The sequence below is a fragment of the Seriola lalandi genome, unplaced genomic scaffold (genome assembly GCF_002814215.2).
Source record: "Seriola lalandi dorsalis isolate HSWRI2012SDOR001 ecotype SW California unplaced genomic scaffold, Sedor1 jcf7180002054861, whole genome shotgun sequence".
Lineage (NCBI taxonomy): Eukaryota > Metazoa > Chordata > Actinopteri > Carangiformes > Carangidae > Seriola > Seriola lalandi.
The window spans coordinates 5,030,685-5,049,690 of NW_019525414.1; the positions used below are offsets into that span (position 1 = coordinate 5,030,685).

General features: G+C 42.0%; 2 protein-coding genes across 3 annotated transcripts in view; both read right to left on the reverse strand.

The window, feature by feature from the left end:
• Nucleotides 1–784: 784 nt before the first annotated feature.
• Nucleotides 785–11,763, reverse strand: rnd1b (Rho family GTPase 1b). Its single transcript, XM_023427384.2, has 5 exons — nt 11,500–11,763; nt 10,871–10,958; nt 4,667–4,776; nt 4,408–4,542; nt 785–3,856 (listed from the first exon to the last, which is right to left on the reverse strand). Exons 1-5 carry the CDS (start codon nt 11,617–11,619, stop codon nt 3,611–3,613), a joined length of 699 nt encoding a protein of 232 aa, XP_023283152.1. The 5' UTR covers nt 11,620–11,763; the 3' UTR covers nt 785–3,610.
• A 3,880-nt stretch (nt 11,764–15,643) lies between these two features.
• Nucleotides 15,644–19,006, reverse strand: part of cacnb3b (calcium channel, voltage-dependent, beta 3b) — a 23,230-nt gene continuing 19,867 nt past the window's right edge. The window contains exon 13 of one of the 2 annotated variants that reach the window (XM_023427715.1): nt 15,644–18,610. In XM_023427715.1, the coding sequence (XP_023283483.1) occupies nt 18,425–18,610 (186 nt within the window). In that variant the 3' untranslated portion in view covers nt 15,644–18,424. The remainder of the gene's footprint in view (nt 18,611–19,006) is intronic. The other variant, XM_023427716.2, reaches the window with a different exon arrangement.

The following is a 19,006-nucleotide window of genomic DNA, read 5'->3' on the forward strand; positions in this document are numbered from 1 at the left end:
CAGAAGTGTCAGTGAAAGATTTCCAAACAACCTGTAAGATTGAATGTGTGCCAAGGGCTATCTATCTATCTATCTATCTATCTATCTATGGTTTTGTAAGTAGTGAATATCAAAACCTTCCTATCTATATATCATATTATCACTTTAATCATTTGTCGGTTACACATCTGACTCTGATATGTTTTTCTTTCCTCCGTCCGTGACTAGCAGCTGATCATCAGGGACTATGATCTTACTGGTTGAAGTAATAGAAAATGACAGTAATCCCCCATCCATCCTGATTTAAATTTGCTCCATTCTTAATGAGACAAGCTCTGCATGCATGCAGTGACACAAAGCTTGTTAAAGGAATTATTAGCACTGATAGAGTGAAAAAGATAAGCACCTCGCTTCCTACAGAGATTATTGAAGTGATACACTGCTGGAGACATCTGTTCACTTTCATTACTACACTTTGAGGAGAATGTGAGCAGGAAACTGACAGGAGGGTCTGAACTAAATGAGCATCAGGGTGTTTTAACTGTTTTTTATATTTTTGAAACATACTTTTTGAGTGATCCAGTGCAACTGTTTGATGAGAGTATAAATCATAATCAATATGTCATAATGATGTGTAAAGGCTGGAGGTAAGAGAACAACAGATGTGAGACAGTCAGTGTTATGTTGCTGTAAGAGGCATCACAAAAGCTAAATGCAATATGGAGTCAAACTGTGAGAACAACATGAAATAATAGAGACACACTCCATTTGTGATTTAAGGCTTAAATGACAGGAGAACAACAAGTTGAGGGTGCCAGACAGGGCAAGCTTTATTTAACACAGCAGAAAAACAAAATAACAAAACAAACAAAAAAGAAAAAAAAAAAAAAAGTAAAATTTCCAAAATTGATCTTAAACAAATGTACATGTAGATCAAAAAAAAAAAAAAAAAAAGGGGCAAAAATAGCTACCAAATAAATACTCACATCAACAATATTTTCATGTGACATCTTTGAAGATATCTTACAATGATTATAAAACAAGAGACGGTATGTACAATCATACAACTTTAATAGGACATGCTTAGGAGTTTGACTGCACCATTGTACCACACACTGACTACAACACAAAGGCTGCATATTAACTGACATGGTCCGTGAGCCGCCTGTCAGTCCCATCGTCACAAGGCCCGGCATCACATCCCAAAACCCAAAGAAACATATCAAGAAATGTTTTTTTTTTTTTGTTTTGTTTTTTTCCTTTTCGAACCGAGCCTGGTAATAAACGTAGAACTGATGCTGTAATAATGAATGTGGGGATGTCTGCTTGTGAGCCAACCGTCTCTGTCTACACAACCAACCCAAGAGCCAGTCTCTGTGTTTCCTACGCTGAATTGTTGCTAGGCAATGCTGAGGAATTTGGTGTGTGAACATGAACTGGAAGCCTTTGTGCAAATCACCACTTTAAGTTCCTCCGACTACCAGGGGCAGTCCACAGCTCCATAAAGACGCTACAACCATTTTCAGGAAGATATTTCCAAAACAACACTGGGACTCACATCATGCTAAAAAAAAAAAAAAAAAAAAAAAGAAGAAGAAGAATGGAAAAATAGCTTTCTTTGGACAGGGCCAGCCTGTGCATTTTGATTACTTGTTCTCCTTTAGTCCCACATCATTTCCTTCCCCCCCCCCACACACACACTAGCCCTTTTTACAAGATGATTGCGAGACTTTCGAAGTACATTTCCAATTTTAACTCACACAAGCAATTCAAGCAAGTCCTGCTGCCTCAATGCTATTTTTTTATTTTTTATTATTATGATTATGTGAAGTTGACAGCAAAGTCTAGCATTTCCAACTCAAAGACCATTGCTTCCTATTATTCACAAACTCTGATCTTTTTTCCTAGCACAACGTCACCATTGGTTATTTTATACACCAGTGGCTACTTACACGGAGGAGGAGGGGCAAACACACATCAGCAGCCTCTTTGTACAGCAGAGGTGGTTTCAGTCTATAACGTGGATGTCCATGGAGCACTTATAGCATGACAGTAATCACAAAGCTGCGTTTTTATTGCCACACTGGTTACCTTGCATCACAAGCACTTAAATCGTTATTGCTTTATGGTTAGAAGCACAGAGATCAAGGCTGCACACACACATAACCATGAAGCCAAAGATTTAAGCTCAGAAAAGGGTCCAATTTTTGCTCCCTAGTCATAGTAACCTACAGTAAGTGCTGCTTATTGGAGGTCAATAGATTAACAAGAGGGTATGACACAAAAACTAGAGTCATCTTGGAAGAATAGTCAGGTTGGGAGTGCTACATTGGATTAATGCAAATGAGAGAAATCCACAGGCATATTACAGTAGTCAAAAAATCTCAGTGACTTCTGGGAAAATGATATGAAAGGCATTTTTCAAAACTGCATACCATTTGAGAATTGTTGAAAAACTGTCAACAATGCAATGCTACAAATCTTCCCAGGAATTTTTGAAACTACAAACCAGATTCTCCCATTAGCAGTGAGCCTGAATTAGGTAGGCGTTATCTTATGCTTTTTAAATATGCCTCATAACACTTTGACTGGCATGGATAACCAGCCACATAAATAACACTCCGCAGACCAGCGTTGAGCCGTTTGAGTTTATGCTCCTGGTCACAACAACAACAACAAGGGTCTCATCTGTTAAAATGTGTCTGTCCCATCACTGAGATAGTTTTTCAAAATAGACTCCAACTCTGAGGGCTGAGACACCGGAAGCACAGCTAATCTTCCCTTTATTTTTTTTTTGTGTGTCCTCATTTCTGAGGTCATTTTGTACACACACAGAGCCTCTTCAGCCTCCTCCATTTAGTCCACTGAAAGCCAGTGGAGCAGCGCTGTCCGGAGCTACACAACCATGCATCAACAATCCATGCAGGTTGATATAGTCTAGACTGTCGTCTGCACAGCAGCCTGCGCTCACAGCTCTTATCCCTGCTCTCATCATCACCGAGACAACAAGAGCAGCTCTCTATGTAATAGCTCTCACTGTGGTTTGTCCCACTGCTCCCTCTGCGTCTCGGTGCTTTGACAAGCCTAAATGGGGACAACAGCGACAAGCTATTTCACACCTCACACACCTTACTAAGAGGGATGTACAGGATTTTGCTAATTCCTGACGGTTTCATGCTAGATTTATTTTTGTACTTAGAAAAATATCCATTGAATTGTCTGAGAGGCATTTACATCACAAGATTAAACGTCACACGTTGCACATTTCCAATTTGGACAAAATCAACATGTGCCTAGAGATAGTAAAATCAGACAGATGTAACACCATTGTAGTTGCATACTGTTTACAGGTGAAAAAATGATAGCTCGATGATCAAACCTTGACTGATATTGTTTGTTTGAAAGCAAGATAAACAGTAGTGGGAAAAGATGGATGTGCGCTAAAAGGTTCAGGAGCAAGTGGACAGCGTGGTGTCCACCTCCTCTGAGCGGTGTTTGGTTTCCGGGGGGGTGAGGGAAGGATTCAGCAGGAAGCCCTGATAAAACCATCATGCCCACCCCCCCTTCCCCGAGACCAAAGAGGCAGGGGCTGGGAGTCGCATGTGAGGACTGTAACCCAAGAGGTCTCCACTCACATGACTGAGCAGCTCTTGGCCTTCTCCTTCTTGAAGGTGGAGGAGAGCAAATCCGACTTGCTGGGCAGGTGGAGAAGTCTTTTGGAGAGGCGGCGGGTGGGGCTGGGCTTCGGGAGAGGCTGCAGCTTGTTGATGCACGCCATCGCTGCCGTGCGGAACACACTGTGGATGCTCTTCTCCGAGGTGAACGCCGAGCACTCCAGGTAAGTCTCTGCACCCAGCTGCTTGGCCATAGCAGAGCCCTGCAATAAGCGGAGTGATGAAGGGTTGCGTTCATAACATCCTGTCACATATTCTCATTGTTTTTTTTTTATTTGCACCGGCGCCACCACGAGGTGTGAAGGTCAGGAGGAAACGACCCTAACAGGCTCATAAAATGGTTGTAAAAATTAAAAATGAGGGGAGCGTGCCATCATTAACAGGTTACTCACTATATTCTTTGATCATCATATGTCATCGTATATAGTATTATCCAGCATTGAAATCATAATGCAACCTGTTGAACCTCATTTAAAGAGTCAGATTCCTAAAATCATTTTGGAAATACTTGAGCGTGTCAGAGGACAAAGACAACTCCTGCTGAAGTGTAATGACGTGCGAGGGATGTGATGCTCGAAGCCTAAACAGATCAATGTCACAAGGTCTTCTGCTTATTGTGAACATAAAATAAAACCAAAAATATAGAACTCTGGAAAGAAAATGTTTAATAACTGTACTATCTAAGTGTGTTTTAATTCTTTCAACTGACTGACATTTCTGAAAAGCTGTTGATGTGTTACTTATCGTCTCTCACCTGCTCGTAGGTGATGGGAGTCTGCTTCTGATTGGACAGCTCCATCAGCGTGCAGACATCTGTGCGCAGGTCAATCTTACAGCCAATGAGCAGGATACGTGTGCTGGGACAGAAGTCCAGGATCTCAGTTTTCCACTGCGGAAACAAACGGACAATCGTGTGAGAGGATCAGTAAATAATAGGCTGTAAATATACCGCGTAATGTCCAACGCTAAGGAAATAGAAATCACAATGGGCAGTGGAGTGTAGAAGCCATTACCTTCTTCAGACTGCTGTCCACAGTGTCTGGGCGGCTGATGTCAAAACACAGCAAAACTGCATCTGAGTCACTGTAGCACAGGGGCCTCACATTATCGTAGTATGGAGAACCTTAGAAGTCAGAGAGGAGACAATCGGCAATGTGGATAAAAGACAAACTCTAAAAAAAAAAAAAAATACACTGATCTCTGATTATAAATAGTTCCATGTACCATCAGTGACATTAATGTAGCCCCCTGTCGACCACAGGAACTTTTCCAGGACAACAAAGATGTACAATTCAAACGGATAGGGTTGTGGAGAATGAGTTATCAAAGCTGAATCTTGTTGATTTGTGAGATAAACGTTTCAGACAAATCTTGCGGCCACCATTTTGAAATACTGGCAAAGGTCCTCAACGTTTTCCTCATCTTCACCATGAAACTATGAAACACTAATTTCTGTAGTTTGCAGGTCAAAAAGTTCTCTATATGTTTTTTTTACTCCTAAATGTTTATACATGTTTATAATATAAATGTTTTCATATTGCAGGGAACTGAACATACTTCTCTTTCGCCACATTATATCAAAAGTGCAACGGTCCAGGTTAAATTAGCATTGTAAAATTTGTAAGGCTTCATGAGTCAAGCTAATAATCAATTCATTTTAAGTGGAGATTGTTTTCGGGTATTGATCGCCGTGACAACAGGCAGTTGGTCAGAGCAAAAAAAAAAAGTGTGATGGAGGCAGAGCAGGAGAATACAGCTGCAGGGATTATGTGGAATCGGCATCACTTCTCCCGCTGAGCCTCACTTTGCTGTCCCTGAAACTGCTCTTTTCCCTGCTCCTATATCCTCCACTGGCATTTCAGAGGGAGAGAAGATGACAATCGAGCACTAAATCCTCATTGATCTCCTCTTGCAGTAGATTACGCAAGTGGAACGGTGGGGCTCGGGGCAGGCAGACGCTCCCACTCATGCTCAGAATCCTTAAGTAAGCCACCCACCCCCCCAAAAATCCTCTGCTCTGCGCTGATACCTCCAGTCCCTCTGTTACCACAGCAACAGCCTTGGAATCCACCGTCTACATCAGGCATTCCTCCCACCTCTCCATAAAGGCTCGCCTTAACTGCCAATCAATCATTTTACACAGCAAACTGCCCACCCACCTACTGTTGGGGACATTCCTCAGTGTTGGGGACCACAGACATACATCCGTCACACAAACACACATGCCGGCACCACACCTAATGACACACACGCTCACTATTTAAATTTGGCAGCAGCCAGAGGTGATCCCAATCTGTGATGAAATGAAACAGAAGAGGAGCAGCTCAATGGGATTAACATGTTTACTTTAGGCTCCGTGTGAATCCCAAAAGGCATTCAGTGTTCCCCTTATAGCTACTGATAACAAAAGCAGTCTGTGTAATCACTCATTAGATATTACACAACCACCCTAATTGATTTACAGGCGTAGAAAACAATGCATCAGAAGAAAAACATATGAAAAAAAAAAGCACATGAACACAACATCCATGTTCGCATTTAAATCAGTTTCATGAATACTTAATGATTTTCTGCATTATCAAAGGGTAAAACTGAATTTGCCAGCTGCCGGGCGCTGTGAGTGGAATAATGACAAGCTGTGATGAAATTCCTCAGGGCTCAGTGTCCTGAAGAAAGTAAACATCACTGCAGAGGAACAAAGGGAGATGCTTTTTGTATTATAACTCTATTTCTATGCTTCTGGAATGGAAAAAAAAAACAACCTCCGTTCTCCTTTTTAATAGTAAATCAACTGAAACATTCTGATTAAAAGTAAATGATTTACTACGCCCGTGTTTTCAACAGACGTCGCCACCTACACTTAGGGCGAGAGCAGGAAAGCTACACTCTCATCTGTGAGACAACTTCACGTTTGCTGACTGTGAAAATTGACACACATTCACATCAGAACAATTAGCACCACTGAGATGATGAGTCTGTGTGTGTGTGTGTGTGTGTGTGTGTGTGTGTGTGTGTGTGGTGTCTTTGAGGTATCTTATAGCAGAGTCAGACGCGGGGCGCTCTATAAATCTTCTCAATCTCCTGCTAAGGGGTTATCACACAGCCGGGAACCTGGGTGTGATTCTGCATTAAATGGCCACTGATCTAAATGCAGCAATCAATGGGAAGCTGAACAGAAGCTGTACAGGGGGTCCAAGAGCCTTTGCAATTAAAGCTGACAAATTAGTTACCCTGCCAAGAAGGAGGGAGGTGATGGGGACAGCTAGGGTGTTTCTTTTTTTTTTCTTTTTTTTTACTCAACCCTCCCCTGAAATTGATTTTATCTCTTGTTGTGGACAAAGGATGCTTGAATCACTCGGCGTATTTATCCCATCTTAAAGGAAATAAACAAGAAATCATATGAACGTGAAATATTAGTATTTAGAGCTCCTCGACATGCTGTTTGGATACAGTAACCGCCTTGGCAGCACTTTCCACACACTCCAGGCCCCAGTTTCTAATCCTGGAAGAAATAACAGTTTCTATTGTGGCAAGAAAAAGCCAGGAGGAAGAGAGGAGGGAAAGCAGGAGTGTATCCTACTGAGGACGGATCACAAAGAGCCCTCCTATGCCATTAATCCTTCACCCCCTGCAGTCTGATATCACAGGTTACCAGTCTCTGTCTCTTTCCCTCCTTCTTTTCATTGCAACAACCCAGAGAATGCCTTGGATGGACAGATCAATGCACATGCAGCGCTAAAGCATGGCCCAAATGTTTCCTTTCTTCTTTTTTTTTCCGCAACAGCATGTCTCTACAACAGATGGAGAGTTTCTGAGGCATGAAACACGGAGAGTGAGGCTCACTAACTGGCGAATGGAGGGAAAAGAAAAGAGCATAACCATGCGGCTGAGCTCGACTCCATCCGTCTTGATGGTGCGCTGCCCAGAGCAAAGAGTTGAGGTGGAAATTGGGCCAGAGTAGAAGTAGGCTTCACAGGCCGAGACGATGGGGCCTCGTGTCGGAGCTCACAGGTGGGGGAGGGGAGGATCCACTTTTTCTGTGTGTGCATGAGTGAGTGTGAGAGTGTATTTCTGTGCATGTGCGCTAAATCAAGTGAGTGACATAGCCTGTCTTCATCATTAGCACACGCCTCCCCGACAGTGAGAATACAGGGGTCAGACAGATTAATGATCCAGTGATGGGATGACTCACAGATTTAGGGATGAGAGCAGCCCTGCCCCTCCACCCACACTCAGCCGGCTGGGAGCTGTGCTGCTGCTGCTGCTGCTGCTGCTGCTGCTGCTGCTGCTGATAACTATGGACTTTACAGACCGGCCAAAAAACAAACCACATTGCGTCAGACAGTTGTTCCCTGGTTTCACATGCCACAGCCAGTCAGAATCAGTGCTGAAGCCCCCTGCAGGGAGGGAGAGGATGGCTCTTTGTTCCTGAGCATCACCACGTCTGAACTGCTAACGAGCTTTACTCTGTAACTTGACACTGTCAAAGCTGATCACTCTGTGGATTCCGAAGCTGATCAAACCACAGACTGTTTCAAAAAAAATTGAACCTAAAGCCTTGATGTGTATTAAATTAAAAGTAAAAATCAACAAGAGTTAAAGTTAAAAGGAGAACATTTTAACTGTCTCACTTCACTTTAATAATCTATACACTTTGATGCCTTATACTTTATCCTTATTAAAATCTAAGCAAGCGCTGAGACTATCAGTCAACTGAAGCATTAGTCAATCAACAGAAACTAAATCGACAACCGTTTTGACAGTCTGTTAATCATTTAAGTCATTGATAATGTAAAAATGCCAAACGTATGGTGTGAGGATCTGCTGCTCATTACTGAAGAACTATGTTGTGACAAAACAAGCAATTTGAAAATGTCATCTTTTTACTGTTTCCTCACATTTCATAGAGCAAACAATCGATTAAACATAAAAATGATGGCCTGATAAATCTAAAATGGAAATAATCATTAGTTGTAGCCTCAACCTTAAACATCACTAAAATGACTCTGAGCTGAGCGGCCATTAGAAATGACTGATATATGGCCATTAACAATGCCTCTCTTTAACAATTATACAGATTGTTTCATCAGCTTAGAGGGATTTTGGGTTGATTCCAAATCAATCTCATTTATGTATCATATAAGAAATGATTTCATATACAGTATCCTCTACAACTCCACGGCTTTATCAGCAAGCGCATTCAACCTGAAATAAATTACTCACTAACACCATAACGAGATTCATTATTCACTATTCATGAGTTACAGACACTGGCCGGTGTTCGCCTTCCCCCTCTTCCCCTCTTCCCCCGGCATGTCCGATCAGACCAGGCTGATTAAAACTGGTGGATTGATTTTGGTCTGTAAATCCAATGGCGGAGCTGGGAGAAGGAGCTGCCTGCCATGTGGAGCCGGCGATGAGGTCAGTCCAATCAATGAAGGGGAGTCGGGATAATGAGGAGACCCTCTCGGTGTGGTGGGGCCGCAGCGGCGCAACTCCACGCAATTAGAGCAAATTACAGGAAGAAGAGGAAACTGTACAGTGTTACCAACAAATTGCCCCTGTGCCTGTCGTCCATCACCAGGAGGCTGACAGGAGATACATGGGATTAAAAAAAAATGAGGGGAGGGGGATGTGAGTTCTCCTCTCAGTGGAACAAGAGAGTGAAAAGTCTTTAAAGCCAGTGGTGAATAAAAATAAATCACTCTCACTGTAGCCAGTTTTATCTGTTCATTTGCAGCTGTCTGTGATGCATGTGTACTGTACAGTATATGTTGCACTCTGTTGTGTTTTCTACCGCTTCGTGCAGTATGTGTTTGTTATTGGGTCTGTTCATTGTTCCTCGTGTCAATGGGTGACATGTGCAAATTAGCTGGAAACTAAGCGGCACAATTTTGGATTTTGCATAGATAACAAGGATGCGACAAAGAAAGGGTTCAACAGAGGGAAGAAGAGAGTTCAAACAATGATCGAGAAAGGCTGAAAAAAGAGAAAGGAAATACAAGTGAAAGAAAGAAAGAAAGAAAGAAAGAAAGAAAGAAAGAAAGAAAGAAAGAATCTCAAACTCATTGGGTCAGTCAGAAGGGCAGCCCTGTGGTCCTATTCAGTCTTAATCCCCTGCATCATGCTGTTTGAGTGGGTGACCTAGGGCAGCATATGGAGGCGAATGCAGGTCACCAGAGTTTCTGAGCGGCCTCCTGCCTGTCTGCTCCAGAAAACCTTCAACAGGATGGCTCTCTGTGTGCCCATCATCCCCAGGCACCAGGCCCACTCCTGCTGGCCAGACCAAAGGTCCACAGTCTGGGATTAAAAAGTGGGATTTGGTCTGGGGAGAGAATTACACTCACTACTTTCCTATTACCGCGTTTTGGATAATGGGGAATAGGGGGGTATGAAAACACACAGTAAATACTGCATCGCCTCATACAAGTGGGTCTGTTACATAAAGGATTTTTCTGTCAACAGTCACACATGCATAAACACATACACACGCACTAACCCACGGGCCAGGTTGCTCAGCAGCCACGGTGACCTAGTGAAGCTGCAGAGGCATCCAGCACGAGTGTGGACGCACAAGGACGTGGGCCGGAGAGAAACACCGTTGTGCAGTGAGCATGAGGGGGGAATCAAACAGGTGCCGCAGACCCGTGTTCACGGTATTCAGGTCATCACACTAAACAGCAGATCCCCGCAGAGATCCACACTGACACATTGACCCTCTTTTTCACGCTTTGTGTAAATTAACATATGATGCACAGAGTCAGCAATAACAACGAGTGAAGCAGAATAATCACTGTCTTCCTGCCTAGTTTCCAGTGAAACATGTGAGACACAGAAACGTACACATGGATTTGTCAACCCTTTATCCTGGAACACAAAAACGCATCAGGTGATAAAGATTCAGAGATCTGAAATATGACTCAACAAGTGCAGGTTCTGTGTGGCCCTGCATCAACAATGTTTGACAACAATGCCAATAAGGCTTTCATGTTATCTCCTTGGTACATTTTAAATTTCTTGTCCTCCCCTCCAAAGGAAAAAAAAAAAGAAAGAGAGAATCGTAAGAAAGACATCCACAGGCGCAGCTCTCCTTTCAGCCGAGACAGACGGTCATTACATTCACAGCGCATAGCCTCATATCCCAGCCTCCTTCAGTGCTGCAGACAGAGTGGCAGGCCATGATAGGCCAGACAGACAGAGCGAAGGTGATCATTTACCTGAAGTGTCCCACAGACTGAGCTCCACTCGCTGCTCCTCCAGCTCCAGACAGGCTGTGTAGTTTTCAAATACCGTGGGCACGTAGGTCTGTGGAGCAATTAGCAACATGGTGCCATTAGTGGGGAGGCGTCAGTCAGTCAGTCAGTCAGTCAGCTACAGGTAATGGAATTTATCCAGCTAATCAGTGCAACAGCAAATCACGCACTGAGCGTTCAATCAAATCACAGGAAAAATCAAATTTCCCCTCGATTTGATGGAATTTCGGATCGATCAATCATTTGAATCACTGCAGCTGCAGGAAGAAATTCAGCACGCGCCAATAGCCTATAACATGAAGCATTCATAAATGCATATGAAATACACGTTCACTGATCATGCGATGAAAAAAAGCTAGTGCAGTTAAAAGTATTACCGGCCGATGAAAGGAAAATAAACCAGAAGGACGGAATCTTAGGGAAATGCGCATGCAAACTGTCACTGTCTGCATGAGACGCACCGATTTTCTTCCTGCCATATTGAATCATCTTATAAGAACTTAACACTCCGATTATAAACATAATACAGAACAACTTTTCGTGCATTAATTTCAATTTCATTTTCCATAAACATGAGCCACATCAGATCATACCTCTGGATAACAATCCTTCGCCAGGACTTGCAACATCGCCGTTTTTCCGCATTGAACGTCTCCCACAAGAACCAGTTTACATCTCACGACCAGCGGTTGTGTATTTCTCCTTTCCTTCATGATGTGAAGAGTTGTCCAGTTTTTTTGTTGTTGTTGTTGTTGTTGCAAAAAATGTCAAAAACAAGCAGCAGAACAGCCCAGAAATGGTCCCAGTGAGGTGGAGCGTCCCGGTGTCTGGTTCTCGCAGTATGCCCGCAGTTGATCTGATTGAATTTGCCACTGCGGCTCTTTATAGAGGAGAGCAGCAGCCAATAGGAGCTCACCATTCCACAGGCTTTCTAACATCTCTTTACTGCTCTCAGTGATCAAGATCAGTGTCAAGGATGATAGGACATCACTGGCATATACTGGGATTTCTTTTGTTTCGATTTTCCTCAGAATGTTGTGCACGGATAAATAAGAAGAATTGTATTTATTTTTCACAGCAAACTAAGCAAACACCATAAATTATTATAAGTGTTTTGGGGCTTATGAAATACAGAGATCAGCAGTCAGTCACTGCAGACCTCTGCTTTGTCACCTGTGGCTCCTGTCACTTGGCCTGTTGCAAATTGATTGATTGCATTGACTGGATCAATAGCACACCACTGGCTGAGTACAATGGGACCGAAAAACCAATCCACAGAGGACTAATTAGTTTACTTTAATCTGCACTACAGTGTCAAGTCAGTTTAATCCAAACAACTCAGCTTCCTTTGTTTCCATATGATCTCCTGCCTTCAGCCGCTCTGATATTCGCTGACTCAGGATCAGAGCAAAGCATGTGGAAGGTAATAATAATAGCTCTCGACTGAGACGAGTTAGCACTGAACCTCTTCAGTGTGTGATTGTGTATTTAACAGTGATGTTTGACTCCGTCAGCCCTCCACAGCCACAGACACGTAAGATTTAAAGAAGGCTTCAGTGAATCTCTGCTGATCAAAGGCCAGTCTGACCTGTGTCAGTGTGGTTCAGTGAAATGCCTCCATGCTGACATGTGGTGGGACGGTGTGAGGCCCCCTGATAGGTGACAAGCTATCAGCTGCCCACAGGGTCAAGTCAGAGGTCTCCTCTCTCACTTGTGCTGCTGGTCAAACCCCTGGAGACACACACACACACACACACACACACACACACACACACACACACACACACACACACACACACACCCACACAGTGACTTTCACACCCTGAAGGTTATTTCTGTATGGAAATGGCATCTCGTTGTTAGGAAAAGGAGAATTAAAAGATAAAAGTCAATTAACTGCTGTCCCCTGTGTCTGGCAGCCCACTGCCTAATTTGCTTACTGTTGCCCTGCAGTTTTTGCCCCAGTGGGTCAAAGCAATTTGCCTTTGTCCACAAACAGCCCACATCACTCATCCCCCATGCTGGGACCTGTCTGTGCTTTACAGCCCAATATGCCTTGTTGTCATCATACACAGCTCTGATTTGAGGGGCTGTATTTGAGGGGCTGTAGTGTGTCTGCAGGTCGAGGACAACATGTTCTGTGTTGCTGTCAGCATTCTAAGTTCACTTTCTCTCTTTATTCATAGTATTTCTTTGTAATAAGAGCATTTTGTGATTTTACGTCTTCCAAGTTAATGCTGTAAAATGATACTGCTCACTTTTTTTTTAATGTGTCCGGCAGTAGGATCGACAAAAATAGTCCATCTCTAAACAGTTTGCTCTGATGCTGAACTACAGGTGATGTCATTTAAAAAAGTGATCAGGCTGTTAAAAGAGAAAAGCAGAGAGATTTAATTGGTATGTAATATGGCTGGTTAACTGATATGATAATAGTTAGCACCCTGATTAATGACTTCAGTTTCATAAACATTTTTGCGCTTTATAGTAGGCTTCGCATTAATATGAACCAATTAGGAAAGACGTGGTAGTTCATGAATGTTTAATGATAGTTCCTGAACAATTCTGAATGTCTTAAACTTAATAAAGTTGTATAATGCTGTTTCTATGTTGCCCCAAACTGGGCTTCACTTCATCAAACATGACACATGATGAATGTATCAATCCCTCCTCAGCGGAGTGGCCAGAGTTAGATGGCGTCCTACTTTTGCCTAAAGGGTATAAAGAGGAGCTGAACCAGTGTTACTGAAACAATGTTCTATACTGTTCTGAAACATCATAGTGAAAACACACATAGTAATTAAAGTGTATATAGAAAAGAAGGAATGTTCACTCCGGCTTCACACATATAAAGCCCAGACCTTTGCGCTACACTACTGATTGGTAGTGAATAAAACTTGAGTGCAGCAGTGCGTGCAGGAAGACAGGAACAGTTAACAAGAAAAGTTGCAGACTATGAACTCTTTGTAACCCTTCTAAACTAACCGCAGTGAACACATTAATGTCCGTGCAATCATCACAGAGCTCCTCTGATGGGACAGGGAGAGACAGGTGGCTGTGAATAATCAACAGGCATAAAGTGACACCTTCCAATATGGCTGATAGAAGAAGAAGATGATGATGATGAGGAGGAGGAGGAGGCAGGGGACAGCAGTCTACACAAGGCCTCGGGAAAATATACAAAAGCTGAGTCACTATCACTCAGATTGTTAGAAACGAGAGCTGGGAGACTTTCTTATTTTCCTGGCACAAAGTCATCAGCAGGTGTCGTAACCCAGAATGAATGTCAGGAGATAGTCTAGATTTACATGTGAAGCAGCAATTTACACATTTGTCATGAGTGTGCCTGGGTGGACGTGACATCATCTTATGTGAAAACACATGTGGATGATTTGAACAGCTTGATGTACTGTCGCTCATATGTGGACTGATTAAAGAGATCCTGAATATGTCGCAGGTCCTCACAGTTGTTGGGTTATGACATCTCTAGAGAGATATTATAGCCCTGGATGTATGAGGGCATTGTAATGTTGAAACTTGAAAGAGTCTTCCATAAACTGTTTACACAAAGTTAGAATTACACTGCGGTCAATAATATGACCGCAGTGTAATATGATACAGCATTATGATTGACCTTGATTGGAACTATAGGGGCTGGAACCACAAAGTACAGCAAAGTTGAAAGTAGGGGAGACTGGGGATGGTCGTAACATGGGTCAACCTGATTCACTCTATACCTGCTCCACTTAGTCCTTATTCTACATGAGAGAAAGTAGCACCCTGTGACAGACACAGACTGTTTCAGAGGGGAAAAAATTATTTTGATTTTTTCTCACTTCATTTATTTTTGTAATAGCACTGTGTGCTTTGTAGTTAAACTCTTCAAACTTATGTCATGTTTATTGTGAGTCTATGTAAATATTTTTCATGCTAGTTTTCAGTGCTAATGTTTTAGCTGTTAGCTGTAAGTTAAGCTAGTTCATGGCAACAAGAGTCTGAGTTAGCTGTAACAACAACAACACACACACACACACACACACACACACACACACACACACACACCAGTTATGTTAAAAAATATATAGGATATAGGATAGAATATATATATATTATGATGTTACATTTCATATGTTAGAACTAAAGCGGACTATGGGGTGAATTGGAGATTAAACCAAACATTTTCTGTTTGTGTTGCAGAGATAACACCAACACCATTTAACAGCAGACACATGTAACTAGTTTGTATTACATTTTGAACGCGCTGGCTTAAATTAGGTCCAAGATACAGACAGAAATGTGAAAAATGTTACAACCATCCCCAGTCACCCCCCTACATAAAAGTACACGTTTGTTCATACTGTTTATGTTATCACTTACGAGGACACAAATCCCCTACCCTAAAAAGACATATACTTTTGCATGTATGTCTCATGGTATCCAACCATGCAGCTAGTTTTCGTTTCATTTCTCCAGCTTTAACATGTATGTGCAATTTACGCTACCAACCAAAATCATGGCAAACAAAGTTTTATAGTTTGTATGTATATATGTATAAAACTAAAAATGTGTTTGGTTTGTTTTTAAATAGCAGTTTAAAAAAATGACTGTCCGGTATTTGTGGTTTACATGAGGATTGGTGTACAGCATCAGTACAACCTGAAGGCACAGACGTCCCACTTCTGCCCTCTGTTGGTTACATCATGAATAATTGAGGAGAAGTAAAAACAACAAACACAGAAATGTTACTTAAATGTTGTTTTTTTTATTTTTATTCACCCCCTCTTTCAAATGTGCTATTGACAAAAGATGCACCCTGTACACATCATCATCAGACACTGTTGGATATCATTTATCTTGTCCTCTTGTCAGAAACCACAGGAAACGTTGATGTCATCATTACACCAGACAGCTTATTCAGTATTGGAGGTGGGTACAGCATAACATTTAGTGCATTTATTGCATCATAAAGCAGACATATAAATGATAGTAGTGCAATTATACCCCATCGTAACTGAGGAGATACCTTGATAGTCTCAGCTAGTGTCTCGTCAATGCTAGACTTTGTATTGCATACAGAATTTAGACAAGTGAAACGTAATAGGAAATGATAATTGTAAAAAATTGTGCTTTGGACGTCCAAAGGATAATTCACCTTTTGTAGAAATTTCTTGCATTAAAAATTAAGCAAACAGGAGGAGCTGATATATATATATTTTTTTTTTTTTAATTGAAAGAAGGTACTGTGCTCTCTGTGTTTCATCAAATAGAAGTTATGTATCTCAAACCTGGTCCTTCAAGAATGAATGGGTGTCAGTGGAAGCAATCTTTATGGTGGTCCTAAATAACTGCAGTGCATCATTCTAAAAAGAGAGGAAAATACATATAAACACATGCTTTCTGAGGCCTTGTATATATTTGTGTCCTGTGACTAAAACCCTTCTACTTCCTGTCAGCATTTGTTGTTACTGTGCAATTTGATAATAATAATAATTATAATAATAATAATAATAATAATAATAATAACAATAATAATAATAATATCTGCATATTGAATATACAGTATGTACAGTTAAGCCTTGATAATGCATACATGTGACTGGTTATGTTGATTTACTCTGAAGGCTCATGTGAGGATGGTCCTAAAAAGCCCTTCTGATGAAACAGGAATACAATATGTCATGCACGTACATTAGATTATTTACATATGTGGTACGTTGTTAGCTGAGTTCTATAGTTTTACATGATAAAAGCAGATGCATCAGTGTAAGAATTTCTGTGCATTTTGAGATGCGTTGATTTTTGCAAGTACTGTAAGACATGAAATGGAGGGCAAACAGATGTTTAAATAAACATGAAAGAAAAGTTTGGATGAATATTTTGGTAACTGCAGCCAAAACATTGAACTGGTCTTATGACTGGAAATTATACATGTTCTTAATTTATGTGGATGCATATTTAATGTATATCCTGCACGGGCAGAGAGTAAGCAGTGGATACTAGACCTCTACTAACATAAATACACCACCAGAGGTCGCCCTACATGTACATATACGCCTGCAGTACTCATGCTGACTTTAGCTGAATATGCCAAAAGACAATGAAATCATTTAGTGGGGCTTATTAGGTAGAAACAATTCGCAATCTGTCTGTGTGCTCAGAGACCCGAATGTCCTGGAGATGAAGCTGCAGCACAGTGGTGTAGTGGAGGGTGGGTGTAAACGTACACAGCAACACATCTTTGTCACAGAGCAGCTTACATCCCAGGCTCTCAACCAAGCATCAGTCTACAGTCCACCCACTTCTTAGATACCACTACACCACCGGGCAGCAGTGAGACTGGAGCAATGCGTCTGTCCTCTATTGGAGTAACTTACATATATTAAATATCAGTGAATCTTCTGGTTATGCTACAAATGATACTTCTGGGCGGATCAAAATGTGCCAGAAAGAAGAAATGCAGTAACTGACACACAGTATGAAAAGTTCAAATGATTAAATGTGAGTGATGAGAATCACATTTGAAGCCAAATGTGACTCAGTGATTTGCAAAGTAACCACAGTTATTGTAAATAATCCTTCCTAAGTCGGTGGGCCAGCATTCATACATTCACAGCTGTGACAACAGATGCAAATGGACTGTTGATGTGCAACTCTCTGCTTGTCATGCATGTGTTTTGCATTACTGTTGCATACAGAGATGTGATAAGATATACTGAGAGCCAAGATATGAATTATAGATAGTAGAATAGTTACTGTAAAAAAAATAAATAAATAAAGAGAATAATTCAAAAAGGTGACTGGAAAAACAAGGAGAGAAAGTAAATGATAAAGGAAGAGGAAAGTTTTAATTTTCCTTGGGCGTCCCATTATTGGCTGACTGATAGAAACAACTGTGCCTGTGAGGAAACGTTTGGTTGAACTGGAGTGACAGCTCATAGAGAACTGTAGGGATGGAAGACATACAGAATGGGTTTCTCTTACTCTCTGCACTCTTTGGCCAGAGAGGGAAGCCAGGCTCATCAAAACCCTGCGACTATTCATGTTTGTGTTTTGTGTTATACCCACAGCTTTGCTATATGCTACAGTACTGTATGCTAACATACTCTGACGTCACAGGTGTGCAGTTTGTCTACCATGTGAGCTGAATCAGCCCATCTGTGTCTACCATGGCCACCTCTGGGTGTCTGAACACACATGGGCTAGCTCAGCTCTGCCAGGTGGGGGATGTGACTTCCAGTGTGAAAGCAGGGAGTAGTGAACAAGGTCAAGGTCAGGGTGGGAGGAGCGGTGAGCGGAAAGGGAAGGTAGTGTGCAGTGACTGCACCGCTGTACTGGTTTTTTGCTCCCAGTATGCATGCAGCTGTAGAAAGCGGCCCTGAGTTGTCGCGTGGCGGTGGGAGCAGGGAGCTCTTGCCGAGGGGGCAGCAGTGCGGTGGAGGCTCCTCTGTCTGTTATGTCGCTGGTCAGATCTTCCTCCTCCACCTGCTCTCTCCCTGTTTGTGTTTCTCCTCTTCCTCCAGATCAACAGCCTTCTGCTATATCCCTCTCTGGGGACTCTGCTCTTGCTCTCTTCTTCACCCCAGGTGTGGACAGAGAAGGTGATGGCTGGCCTTGAAGAGATGAGGGCTGCTGCTGCCCCCTGGTGGCGCCCTGGTCCCTGTGCTCTATGACTTCTAGTCTGACCCCAGCCGACAGCACAGGCTGCTCCTGCAGGGGAACATAGAGCACATTTAATAATAACAGTAATCATAATAAAAATAAGAATTATTTATATAGCACATTTCAAGGCACAGGTACAAAGTGTTAGATAAACAATAAAAAATGAATGATAAAAACATTTAAAAACAGTTTAAAACAAGATTGGGGGGGAGAGAAAAGTGGCCCTGAGGTTCAGTAAAAATGAGATGAAACAGTCTAAATTAATTAAATGAATCGACAAGAAACAGGATGATGACTTAATATAATAATAGATTTAAAACATTACTAGATTCAGACCCCAAGTCCTGAGATAGCACATCCATAAAAATATGTCTTTAAAAGGGATTTAAAAGAGGCTAAAGAGCTCACCAATCTAATCGCCTCAGGGAGGTTGTTCGGGGGGGG

Excerpts from the sequence above, each read along its gene's own strand:
- rnd1b (XM_023427384.2), bottom strand. The coding sequence starts at position 11,619 with ATGAAGGAAAGGAGAAATACACAACCGCTGGTCGTGAGATGTAAACTG. Across the intron at positions 4,777-10,870 it reads CAGTCTGTGGGACACTTCAG|GTTCTCCATACTACGATAAT; the intron begins GTAAATGATCAC and ends CTGACTTCTAAG. Across the intron at positions 4,543-4,666 it reads TGGACAGCAGTCTGAAGAAG|TGGAAAACTGAGATCCTGGA; the intron begins GTAATGGCTTCT and ends TTGTTTCCGCAG.